Below are 13,511 nucleotides of genomic sequence, written 5' to 3'. Positions count from 1 at the left end.
AGTTTTTATATGGGTATGCATCATGTATCATGCTATATGTGGAGTTCCAACGAGTAATTACATCAAGTTTAAATTTTTTAAAACGTTTACCATGATTTATGCATAATTCCTTAAATTCTTGAAGTCTTGATCTTGAAGCATGAATAAAAGAAACTGCATTTCTAATTTTTGAAATCACATCTTGAATCATGCCCATGCCAGCTTGAACAGAAAGATTTAAGATATGACATGCACATCTAATATGTAGTAAATTTCCATCTAATATGGGATGCAATGAGTCTTTTAATAATGCAACAGCAGAATTATTATTAGATGCATTATCAAAAGTAATAGACATAATTTTATCATTAATATTATATGAACATGCAGTTTGATAAATAATATTTGAAATTTGTTGCCCAGAATGTGGAAAATCAAAAGCACGAAAAGCAAGAATACGTTTATTTAATTGCCAATCATTATCAATATAATGAGCAGTAATGGCAATAAAACAATTACTACCTACAGATGCTGACCAAATATCAGAAGTTAATGAAATTTTTACATTTAAAGTAGAAAGTGTTTCAATTAAATTTTGTTTCATTGCTAAAAAGTTGGTCATAGCTACTCTTCTAAATGTACGCCTACTAGTTCTTTTGTAAGCAGGTTGTAGGTTTAATTGAACATATTCTTCAAAATTAAAAGATTCACATAAACTAAAAGGTAATTCATCCTTAACTATCCATTTTACAAGTGCTTTTCTTTGATTTTCATGATTATATGCAAAATTACCTACAAGTAATCCCCCTTGTATATTAAGGGTACTTTGAGTTTGAGCATGAGAATCATGCATCCTATGACTCTCTTGATGTCTTTTTAAATGCCCTGTTCCCCCACTACTACAACTATAAAGTTTGGCACATTTTTTACATCTAGCTTTCCAGACTCCATCAACCATAACTCTATCAAATTCATTCCATACAGCACTAGTCCTCTTACGAGAAGAGGTTTGATCTTCACTCGGTTCACCAGTTCTAGAGGAACTAGGAACATGGGGTTGGGGATTAGTTTCTTCTCCCTCAGAAACAGGAATGCCAAACTGACTTTCCTCAAAAGATGACATATCTATGATTAATTCAAAAAATAAAAACTAACCGCAAGGAGGAATTGAGTAGAGGGTCGGAGGGCAGAGGCAGAGCCGAGATTCCGAGCTTCCTCTTGTGCTCTCAACAGAAGCGACCTTCTCTTCTCAACAGGAACCTCCTCTTGTGTAGCACTTGAACAAACTAAAAATTAAATTGCTAGAAGAGCACTTTAGAAGAGAGAAATAATAGCAGTAGAGAAGGAGAGAATGAGAGGTTTGGTGTGGTGAGAATGAGGGAGGAATGGGCTATTTATAGAAGCCCAAAATTTTTTTTTCCCAAAATACCCCTCAATTCAGCCATTATTGGACTGTTGGGAGGGGTAAAATGGACTTTTTCCCGAAAATAGCCGTTGGAAACGGCTATTTTCCTCCCCCTCTCCAGACGGGCCGTGCCGTTGCGGGCCCGTCTGGAGCCGTTGCGGGCCGTGCCAGGCACGGCCCGTTTGAAGCCGTTGCGGGCCGTGCCTGGCACGGCCCGTTTGCGCCCGTCACGGCCCGTGGCGTGCCGTGCCCGGCCCGGCCCGCCAATAGACGGGCCTGGGGCCGGGCCGGGCTGGTGTTCCGTGCTGGACGGGCCGTGCCAGGCACGGCCCGCTTCATAATCGGGCCGGGCCAGGCACGGCCCGTTTAGTCCTTTGGCCCGGTGGGCCTGGGCTTTTGCCCGCTTCATAAGCGGGCCGGGCCAGGCACGGCCCGTTTAGTCCTTTGGCCCGGTGGGCCTGGGCCGGGCCGGCCCGGCACGGCCCGTTGCCCAACACTACATCCCACCCCTCACCATTTTCTGAATATCCTTAAGGAGCAGATAGTAATCACCCGCTTCTCCCACACTCTACTGGATCCATTTAATAATAGTTGCCAAGCTGCCCTTAAGCATTAAGGTATTGGCCTGTAACATGCGCCAGGCATACCTTAGGCAAGTTCAGGCAGCCCTCAACTCTACCCCTGCAACAGAAATATCGAAAATCTGGCAACCACTAGCTGCAATCACTCTAGAATTTAGAACTCTAATAAGAATGAAACCCGCTTCTCCCCTGCTACCGCCATGGTACTCGTTTTTCTGCCCGAACTAGCTACGTCACATGGCTTCAGATATCACTGGAGAGACACTGCAATGAGTACGTAACCTGCGATGAATACTAAATACCTTAAATATTTAGTAGGACATGTGTTATTACGGTTATCAATTAATCATTACAGGAAAAGTATATGCAAACAATATAAAACTAGACTCATTGGTCGTCCAAAGACACGAGTTACAACACAGGACGTAGCATATGAACCATGGACCTATATTTCTGATATCATGTGCAATCAAAGCGAAAACCAATTCTTTAGGGGAGGCTTGAAAGCATATCAGTTCATCTTAAACTAGCCCTTGAGAAATTTTCACCATGTAATTGAGTGGGGATTTGATTACTACAATGGCGGTTGATGACCTCAGGTTAACCTCTAATGAGATTCCAGTACAGAAACTAGCATAAAGATGATCAGCCTCTCACTACTATATATGAGAGAATGCATGGTTGCTTAACATGGCATAAAACTATAGAAGAACAAGAGAACAAGGGCATGTTCCGTTTGCAACTATAGAACAAAACAAGAGAACAAGAGAAATTTGAAGTGGTGCATGGATGGCATAAGGCATAGTGATTTGTGATTGGCCTATATTTGTAGAGCTGATCATAGGTCAAGCCTTGGGCCTAAACTTTATTTATTTTTAATCAGATTTCATGCCGAATCTATTTAAAATTTGATATTTTTTGTACCAAAGTCCGGCCCAAGACATAAAGGGAGCAAAATAAGTTGTGAAAAATACCAGAGAGACTGATTACATTTGCACCAGGCCCGCTAACAGTGGAATGGGCCAGGCCTCAGGCCTAAAATCTATTCATTTTTAACCAGGCTTCGGGCCGATGATATGTAATATTTAATATTTTTTATGCCCAAGCCTGGCCCATAATCAGCTTTGGCGTTGATGCAGCTTAATCCTTTCCCATGTAGATGACCCTTATCACGCTAGATCTTCCCCAAAAAGGTTTTGAGTAGCCCAAATTATTTCATAGCCAGGGGATGATTACTTATTGAATCAGATTTTGACAAGTGAACCGTAAATGTAGCCATTGTTCTATTCATCCATTCAGGTGTTTGTATGACTATTTGTAAGAGTTCAGTACTTTCCCATTTTTAGTTGGACTAGAAAAGACCGGTATGCTGATAACAGGCCATCTATGCATTATGCAACGGTCATGTTTGAGGGGATCATGTGTGGATATCATGCCATATGGAGCTTTTCTTTTTATAAACCATATTTATTAAACCAATCTAGAATAAATATATTTATGGGAATCAAAAAATAAAATGTCTAAAAATTTAGCAGGAAAATCTAGCCAACAAGAAATATGGCTTGTTTTCCCCTACAAAAAAAAAGTCATTACATTATAATTCAAATAATGTAATAGGATCACTTGATGGATGTTCGTGTTTGTGCCTAGCTTTGTTTAGGACTTTAAGCCAGCAACAATGCTTTCATCAATATTTTTTGATTCTGAACTAGCAATATACTTTAAATCAGGGCCCGTTCCGAGCCAAAAGTTTTTTGTGGCTCGCGGATAAACTGCGACGATCGGCTCCATACGATATAGATATAGGAGTATGATAATTTTGCTTTATTTTTTTATGCTTTGTCCGTTGAGATCAAAGGATAGGATGGTTTTTCTTTTTTTTCCTGGCCCGTGGGACTTAATTTTAACCCACTCAAAAAGAAAAGAAAATCAAAATTTGCATGGTCCGAAGGTTGTTTTTATCCATACATGCATGCAGGCACAATATCATCGATAGTCATGATGTCTTCTAGAGTAGAAAAAAATCATACAATCTGGTGATCCTTTTTGAGTGTGTCTTTAGTTACCGGCTTGTTTGGCAACACTGTTGCTGTTGTCATGCTTTCGTTAATCGCAATACGAATTAGTAATTATATCAAGACTGACATTCAAGATTGCATTTGCACAGGATTTTTGAGACCCTTTGCTTCTATTTCTGCTCTATTTTGAAGGCAACAAAATTTGCTTCCAAAAATTTCAAAAATTTGACAAATAAATTGAAAAATAAATTTTTTTTCCTCATACATGTACATTCTTAAACATATATATTTTTTTAAAACAAAAGAAGAGTGATACCAAACAGGCCCTGCACCATTCACAACAAAAAAAGAAATACATAAAAAAAATGAAAACAAATTAAAGATAAAGGCAGAATAAACATAACATCGACTTTATTGATGTAAAAGAGCGTTGAACAGTTTTTACACAGTTAACAACACTGGAAGAGAGAGAGACTTTTGTTCATCTACCGAAGACGTGCATGGGTTTAGAGACCGCAGAATGAAATGCACACAGCTGGGCCAACGGTCTCCTCGTCAGTGGCGGCCACCCCCCGAACCAGACCCGGAGCCATAACCATATCCCTCGCCATACCCCGAACCGGACCCGGCACCATTGCCGGAACCACCCCCATACCCATGACCTTCCCCGTAGCCAGACCCTGAGCCCGAACCACGCCCACTTCCCTGACCCGCCCCTGAACCCGCGCCGGACCCTGCCGAAGACCCAGCGCCTGAACCACCCGAACCAGCGTAAGAACCGGCGTTGGAGCCAGCGTACGAACCTGCTCCCGAGCCCGAACCGGACGCCGAGCCCGAGCCGGAGGCGGAACCTGAACCAGAGCCCGAGCCAGATGCCGAGCCCCCATCGCCAAGGCCGAGCCCGAGACCAAGCCCGAGGCCGAGCCCGAGGCCCAAGTCCTTCCGGACAGGACGGCTCTCCGTGGTGGATAAAGCCAAGGAAAAGGAGAAGAGAAGCAAGGCAACAAAAGAAGTCTTCTCAGCTGCCATCTCTACCCTCTCCAGGCTATTATTTGGAAACTCTTAGAGAAGTGCAGGGGACTAGGAGAAGGGTATATTTATAGGCCATTCTGCAACCGAGTGGAAGCCGTCATCACACGTTAAAATAAATGGTTGGAGTTGTATTCAAGAAGAAGCAAAGGAAGTCCATGCATGATTTGTGGCTGAAAGGAATGGCACAAAAGATAGTGGGGGTTGCAGGAATCCATTTAGTTTGTGAGGGCAACAAAAAAGAAAGATCGAGTGCCACGTCCACGCGCACTAGTGTCTGAGAATAACACGTACGGGGCCAATGTTGGAGTGGTCATTAGAAAATAGATATTGATCTGGTTCTACCAAATCTCTTTAGACTTCGTGCATGGCTACATGCAAACAAGAGAATAGTTGGAGGTTTAATACAGAGGAACTTCAAACAAGCTATAAATTAAACCAGCTAGTTCGCTACGTTTCTAAAACTTGGAGCCCTCACCCCTCGTTTAGAGGGGCCCAATGCTAACATGTTAGGTATTGGTGCATGAAGCTATTATAAGGTGTCGATGGGTCCTGCGATTTGGACAACAAATTTAATCTCTTTTCTCTCTCTTTTTTTAATGTATAATAGCAACACGCGTCAGTATGAATTCATTTTAGATCCATGGTCAACCTGATCTACCTAATAATTTCTCTATCTCCTCAGTTATGAGCTGCAATATACAAAGTGCACGAAAGATTTCGGCTATGCCATTGTTGTCAGGTTCCACTAGCGAGGACTTAGTGGCCGCAGCTTTACGACACTGTCACGTTAAAATGGTCTATGATTATGTCCCGGCCTGCAGCCACTTTATCAAGTTGCCTTTAGCTGGAGGTCCCGGACCTCGTTTCCTTCGTTCGAATGGGACCGAGACAGAAGGGAAGGTGCGATGCTGCAAACTTTATTTTATTCCAACGCATGGCTCAAATCTCTAGATAGGGTGAGGTTTCAGTTTACGTGCTTTGGTCTTCTAGGATCTAGAAGGTGATAAGATTTTCCTACGGATGGAGAGTGCAACATTGCCAATTGTCCGAAGGGTAACATTATTGCTGTTTGTTCTATTGCAAAAGCAAATGTTTGTTGGACTCTGGAACAAGCAAGATTGCATATAATCTTGTGATTGTTGTTGTTTCAAGTGCACAATGTTACACTCTTGATCAGCTTTGATTATTGTTGTTCGAATTCATTAATTGATATTGGGTTTCTAGTATTGCAAGTCGATGAGGCCCGATTAAGGGCTTACCAATTCCAACTCTACCTGTTATCTTGCTGATCCAAAATTTAACCGGACTTCAAAAGATTTTGACCTTGCTACAATTTCTTGTAGATAGATGTAAGCTGATTTGGATATATACATGCACTTATACACATATATACATATCTATGTATACATATTCGTGATTCTGGGGAGCAATGTCCCTCTCTGGCTCTCTCGTTGCGATAAAAAAAAGTTACTTTTGAATCCATGTCCTTGCGAACTTGCCAAAACATCGTCATTATCTAGGGTAAAGTGCTATATGCACATTTTTTTTATATAAAAAAGGAATATCACGAACTTATCAGTTTAATTAATAATACTGTTACTTGAAGAGTGTATAAGATAGAAGTGAGATACATAAAAGTGACGTGTTTATGCTTCTTGTCTATCTCGCATTCCTAGGATTCTCTGGCCGGCTTGAAGCCCAACAGACTGGGCTTCGGCCTAGCTCGAAAAAATTCAAACCAAATTTGGGCTTAAATTAGTAGAGCACGGATATGTCATTAGCTCGACTCGGGCCCAACCTAAGCCTGAGCCCGAACAAGACCTGAGATGGTGCCTGATTTGAGACCCGAATCAATTTAATTTTGTATGTTATTATTTAGAGAGAATAGTGAGAAAGTAAATGATTATAAATTAAAATGGGTTGAGCTGAGAATAATGTATTATGTATCATTTACTTGTATTATAGGAGAGAGTCAAATTTTTAACTAGCTCATTTACTTGTGAAGTACTATCATAAAATATAAATTTTCAATTGGGTTCAGACTGAATCTATTTTTAGCCCAAATGGATAATTCTAGCGGGCCCAATCGGGTTTGGGCCGAGCTTGAGCCTGAGCTTGGGGTCTGGATTATCCAAAAAACTTTGGACCTAAGTCAAGCCTGAAGTCCCAAACAAATTTAGGCCGGATTCGAATAGAAACGTGGGCCGGCCCGGCCCCCTTCCAGCCCATCTATCAGCAAGAGGAACAGCTTTGATGACTCCCGCAGCTTCCGAACCAAACGGTAAATTGACTGCGTCGACCGTTGGCAAGCAGTGGCGCGCAAGACGGACGCGGAGGGCTCCGCGGCGCGCGACGAGAAACAAAAGCGGAGCCGATCCCGCCCTCCATCCACTATTAAAGAACACGCGTACGGCCAACATTCTTCCTCCAAACCAATATCCGTTGGCCGCCTCACCTCCGTTCCGATCCAAATGCTAAGCTCTTCCATCTAACTATACTTTTGACTCTTTCTTAAACCAAAGATTCCATCAAGATATGCGACTAACAACCCCCCTAATATCTCTCACTCAACTCAACTCGCTCCCTCACTCCTACTACGTACTAATCTTGTTCTTTTCTTTCTTGTTTCTCTGAGAAGACTTCACTACTTGATGACCTCTGGGGCTCCTGCACCCAAAGCCCTCCCTCCTCCCCCTTCTTCCCCCGCCGAGAAGATGAAGAAAATCCTCGGCACGCTTGCCATCTTCGGCTACTTCCTCTCCCTCCCAATCCTTGCCTTCGGCATCTGGCTCCTCGCCACCCGAGAGTACGAGTGCGAGAATCTCCTGCAAATGCCGGCAATGCGGATAGGCATCGGCGTCGGGCTGCTGTTCCTCTTTGTGACCAGTAATGTTGTGGTATACTATGGGAGACGGGTGCTGATGCCCGGGCACACGATACTGAGCGTCGCGCTGGTGGTGATGCTGACGGTGGGGCTGTCGCTGGTTGGCACGTACAGGATGGAGGCCAGAGGAGTGCCGGCATCGCCGATGTGGCTGCGGGGGAGGGTGGCGAGAGGCGATACATGGAACAACATCAAGACATGCCTCTCTGACAACGGCATATGTGCCGAATTGACCTACAAGACGATCCAGCTCACCTCGTACGAATTCAGCATGGTGAAGCTCTCTGCTATCGAGGTAAGATGAGATATAGTGTAGGAAAATGATCGATCTTAGAGCCTGTTTGGCTAATCCAGCAGGAATCTGCTGAATTTTCTGCTGGATTCCTGGATTGAGCTGACCATTTAAGAACGGCTTATATCAACTCAACACCTCCTTTCTCTTCCTACGGACGGACTGACCCACTCCGAGCTGGTAGCTATTTGCCTCCCTTGTCTTCGAAATTTTTTTTTATGATTACTAAAGGGTAAGTGACAGTAAGTAGGTTATTGGAGTAACTTAGGGCCTTATCTTATACGCTAGGAAATGAATAGTTTAGATGGAACGAGAGAGATTGATACCAATTTCGTGCACCTTCGTATTATTAACAACTTTCACGTACAAAACAATCTTCTTTAACATTGGTTATTCTAATCATGATGGCAGCCAACTCACTCAAAAGATCGGCTTTAAATGAAGTAGAAATCACTCAATTTTTTCGTTTGTTTTTTTGTTTTATAGTGTTTGGCCTATCAAATTTATTGTGTAGCCAAGTCGAAGATGATTGTTTTGCATTATGTCGATGCAAAGATGGCGAGAAGGTCCATCACCATTTCCTTGGATCATGAAAATTTTCATTTGTTTGATTGAAGAAGATCTGTTGCCTTCTTAATTATAAAGTTGATAACTAAACTACAAATTAAGTTAATGTTTTAAATGTTATTGACGATGATTTTTTTGTGATGAATAAGGCTGGTTGTTGTAAGCCATCGGACTTGTGTGGTATGGTGTATGTAAATGCTACGTATTGGAATGCGGCTGGGAGGAAGAATGGAGGAGAAAACAGATCGGCAGCAGATCCAACGGTGCTTCCTTCCTTTGGGGATTGTGGCAGATGGAGCAATGAATGCAATGAGCTCTGTTACGGTTGCTACTCATGCAAGGTGGGGTTCTTGAAGACCATAACATCTAGATGGAGGAAGACAGGTATATTTCTCACTGTAATGTCAGTGTTACTGGTGGCAGTCCATTCCGTACGTTTTATTCTCATGATGTCTGAGAGGAACAAGTAGCTAGCAGAAAGCATAACACTTGGAACTGTAGGGTTTTTCATTGTTTAGCATGTCTTTTGAAGAAAGAGTTTTTTGTAGTCCATGCTAATGGAAAGATTAGGTTTCTCTATTTTATTTTATTTTACTTTCGTTTCTTGGCTACGTAGTAATAATTTTTTTTTTAAAAAAAGAATGAATTATTGATGAAAATAGAAAACAGGACTTCCATGATCACAAAATGACTAAAAATTCCATAAATTTGTTCCTTACAACTTCTCTACAATCACAGGTAGAGCGCCCGCAGCTGGGAACGATATATCCCACTTTATAACTTAGTCCTCAAATCTCTGCACATCTTGCTAATAATTTTTCACTTTAAGCATAAGCATAATTAATTTCATAATCTCAACGTGCATCAATTCTTTATCTTTTTAGGATACTTTAAGCATAGTTAATTAATTTCACAATTTCAAACAACCAACCAAATATTATAAATGTATTATCCTTATGATGAAAATGTTTTTTATAAAAGCATCAGTAGGCAATAAAGATGAGAATACCGCTAATTAGCTCTGCCCCCTAGTAAAGATGAGAATGGATTGATGACTCGGTTCAACAGTCAAGAATTGATAAGCTGGTTTCTTTAAGTCAATCATATTTCGTTAGCTATATGAAACGCCTAAAGGTCATGCAACCAACTCTTCTGTGTGCGCGGGGCCAAAGGGTGAGACCTCAATAGCAGTAGGAATTGCTCCAACTCGGTGAAGGCCGAGGTTCTGGATCTAGTGACGGTTCGGGCTCAGGTTATGGTGGGGGTAATGGGTATGGGTCTGGGGTATGGTAGTGGCCATGGCAAGTGATTCACTTGACTGTAATTTTATGTACTAGAATTGCACCACCTCACTGTATTAATAAATAAGGAGATGGCCAATAAGAGTGCTTAAGCTTTGATCTATGATCTTTTCTTTCAACTGCTTTTCTTAAACACTACGGTAAGTTCTGACTTCATATGTGCAATTTGTATGGAATGTCAAATTTCCCGTATGGAATGCCAAAGATGCATCTATCATATAAGCTGTGACTAGAGGATTGCATGGCCACCTAAGAAAGCTCGATTCCTAATAAAAGGAGCGAGATTTATCGCGTACAATATTTTTAAGAAAATCATACAAGAAAGATGGCTCCCTTCTAATGCCAACCTGACTGCATATTGCTCTACATCAATCTCTCGCTTACCCTCACTCGATATACTCGCAGCATGCTCTCCTAAACTTGGAAAAAATGCGACGGCAAAACTACTAAACTTAATTAATTGTTTCCTAAAACTAAGGCAAACTACGGAACTATGCCCGGAGGCATGCAAGAAGACCAGACCTCTTAAATGTTAACCTGGTAGAAGCCGGCTTCAACTAATTATAGGGGATGTTTTGACATGAAAAGAAGTTGGCTATCTCATGCAGAGCAGCCATGCATGCCCTCAGAAAAGAAAATCTCTACAAAGATGCAATAGGTGAAGAGGAGTTCCTTCATCTTTTAGGTTCAAATTACTAGTTATCTTGAGCACCTGTGCAGATCCTATATGTTGTTATAATCATCATGTCATGGAGACACAAAATCCAACTAGCAGACCAACTTGGTAATGGGTCTCTTCGCATGGCAGTTGATCCTCCACAACTGAAGTCATAGAGTTGCATAACCAACAAAAAAACAGGGCAAATTGATTCCTGGTCTTTTCTTTGACTGTCAGGTGCCCCAATGGAAAGTAATTTTGCACAGCTACAATTGTATAGGATTGCACATTCTTCAACTCGAGAAGTCTTGCATTATTGGCCGGATTGAAATGATATATACTCATACTTCAAATTTTATTTGAATTTTCAGTTCTCCCACCAGTTTTAGGGCTTACTCATCTGTAAAGAAAAATGTAGATACTAGACAGAACAATGAGAAGCCAAGATCTAATATACCTGGGTTGGGCGTGTTCGAGATCATTTTCTATGCTTGCTTCGTTAAGCCATGAATCCTCATAGGAAGTATCAGCATGCGGCCAAGATTGGATGTTTTCTTGAGTGCCCTCATGGCACCTGGATCACCTCCATCTAAGTTTGATAGATGCAAACCAAGATGAGAGCAGGCTGACACCAGCATCCAATATAAGACTGCCATCATCTCATCATGTTTTGAGTAGGTGCGGTAGTCATCCAAGCTGTCCAGCACCTTCACAATTTTGGTGGCAAGATGTCATATCCTATTTCATACTCCTTTCAATTAGTTTTCTAAATAACACAAGTTGTTTAGCTGCATTTCCAATAGCAACTACATTGACGACTCGTGGCAATCAACCTCAACGCGACTCAGCAGAGTAAATAGTTTATCCATTGATCCCTTTTCTTCTAGACAAATTGTGCATTGTTCCACTATGAGTGCATGCATGCCTGGATATATATATATATATATATATATATATATATATATATATATATATATATATATATATATATATATATATATACATCCTGTTGAGATAACCACGTAACGCTTCTTAAATAAAATTCTATCCTACCGCACCATTTTAAACCAAATGTCGCCTAAGAAGAGATCTAAACACAGCAACCTTCATCTTTTTTGGAAGCTCTGCAATCCACTAATTAAATTGCTTATTATAAAACAAGTAGATACTCACTCGACCTTTAGTGCGCGGGGCAAATGGGCGGTGGGGTTCGGCTGCGTGGCAAACAGCACCAGAGATTAATGCAGGTGGACTCCTCCACTGAGAACGTATACAATCTCCTCCACAAGCTTCGAGGGGCACGCCAACCCATCGAGATCCTTCTCTGATCAGTCTCTCCAGTCATCACCAATGCTTTGCTTCTACTTGCCGCATCCTTGTATCCACCAGCCTATAAATAGCTATTCCTTCAGCTACTCTTCGTCACAAAACTTACAACTATACTACCATCTTTTTAGTGAGTAGGAATTAGAAGAAATGGCTTGTTTGAAGCCTCTAGTCCTTGCTGTTTTTGTTGTTGCGTCCTTTGCTTTGGTTGCAGAGAGCCGGGTCTCTAGGATGGACCTTGGCCTGGGACTGGGTGGGGGAGTTGGTGCTGGCACTGGAGTTGATGTTGGCACAGGAGGTGTTAGTGTCTCTGGCTCTGGGTCTGGCTCGGGCTCGGCATCTCGGTCTGCAGGCTCCGACTCCGACTCCGATTCATTTTCTGCTTCTCGGTCTGGGTCTATTTCAATCCCCCTTCTGGGACCTGGAGGTAGTTCATCTGCGGGTTCTGGTGCCGGTTCCTCTGCGGGTTCCGGTGCTGGCTCCGGTTTGAGCTCCGGACATGGTGAAGGCTATGGTGAGGGCCACGGACATGGGTCTGGCAGTGGAAATGGCAATTAAGAGAGTAATATTATGAACCAGATGTCTTGCACCACCTTAGTGTAATGATAAATAAAGAGATGGTGAATGAGAATGCTTGTGCCTTGAACTATATTCTACTTTTCTTAAATATTTCCTGTGACTAACAATAGCGTAATTCATGCATGCAGCCCTTTTGACTTACTTGCATTCCTTATCTAAGAAGCAAAAAAAAAAAGAAAAGAAGAAGAGTTTTGCATGTACACCATCAATGGATGGCGTATTGGAACGTGGAATTTGCATCTAGTAAATAACAGTGGCTAAATAAGTCATAGGTTTCCTGTAAGAGGGATGAAATCCACTATAACACTCGTTCTTCCAGATAAATGGAGGTCTGTGTTGTATCTAATATTTTAAATACAAGAAGGATGGTGTTTCTTTGTTGTCCTCCACCATATATATTTCTCACCATATATTGTTCTGTGAGATGATGGATGGATATTAAATCAAGTACGCTTGCCTGCATGGAATGCCCCAGCAGATCAAAGCAGCTGGAATTCTAATCAAAACGTAAAAATTAATCCATACGTTTCTTAATGCAATGAAGAAAAAACGTGTGGTGTTAAAGGCAGGATAATGGATGGACAGTTTTCTTTTGTTTAATGGTAAATAAAAAACTTGTTGCCAGTTTTGTATTTCGCTTTTAATGGTTGGTTAAAATAAACTTGTACTGTTGGGTTGTAGATGCCTATATAAGGCTACTGTTGTTCTTTGTTTTTAAAAATATATATTAAAGAAAGGCCTCTATCTTCATTTGTGATAGAGTTCTAAGTTCATAAATTTAGAGCCTTCAAAAGCATCCTTACAATGCCTAGTGTAGGGATTTTTTCTGCAGATAATATTAATGCCAGCTGCTACCAAGTTAAGGATGAGGGAAGGCTGATACCAAGTT

At 41.5% G+C, this 13,511-nt stretch overlaps 1 protein-coding gene across 1 annotated transcript; it reads left to right on the top strand.

Moving 5' to 3' along the window:
* The first annotated feature begins 7,358 nt into the window (after window positions 1-7,358).
* TET15 (tetraspanin15) lies at window positions 7,359-9,635 on the top strand. Its single transcript, XM_017841363.3, has 2 exons — window positions 7,359-8,194; window positions 8,908-9,635. The coding sequence occupies exons 1-2, from the start codon at window positions 7,667-7,669 to the stop codon at window positions 9,226-9,228; spliced, it is 849 nt and encodes a 282-aa protein (XP_017696852.3). The 5' UTR covers window positions 7,359-7,666; the 3' UTR covers window positions 9,229-9,635.
* The last annotated feature ends 3,876 nt before the right edge of the window (window positions 9,636-13,511 follow it).

The sequence above is a fragment of the Phoenix dactylifera genome, chromosome 2 (assembly GCF_051530095.1).
Source record: "Phoenix dactylifera cultivar Ajwa chromosome 2, Ajwa_hap1_PhDact_Kaust_v1.1, whole genome shotgun sequence".
NCBI classification, from domain to species: domain Eukaryota; kingdom Viridiplantae; phylum Streptophyta; class Magnoliopsida; order Arecales; family Arecaceae; genus Phoenix; species Phoenix dactylifera.
Note: the sequence above shows the minus strand (reverse complement) of the source record. Positions and strands in the feature narration are given on the sequence as shown.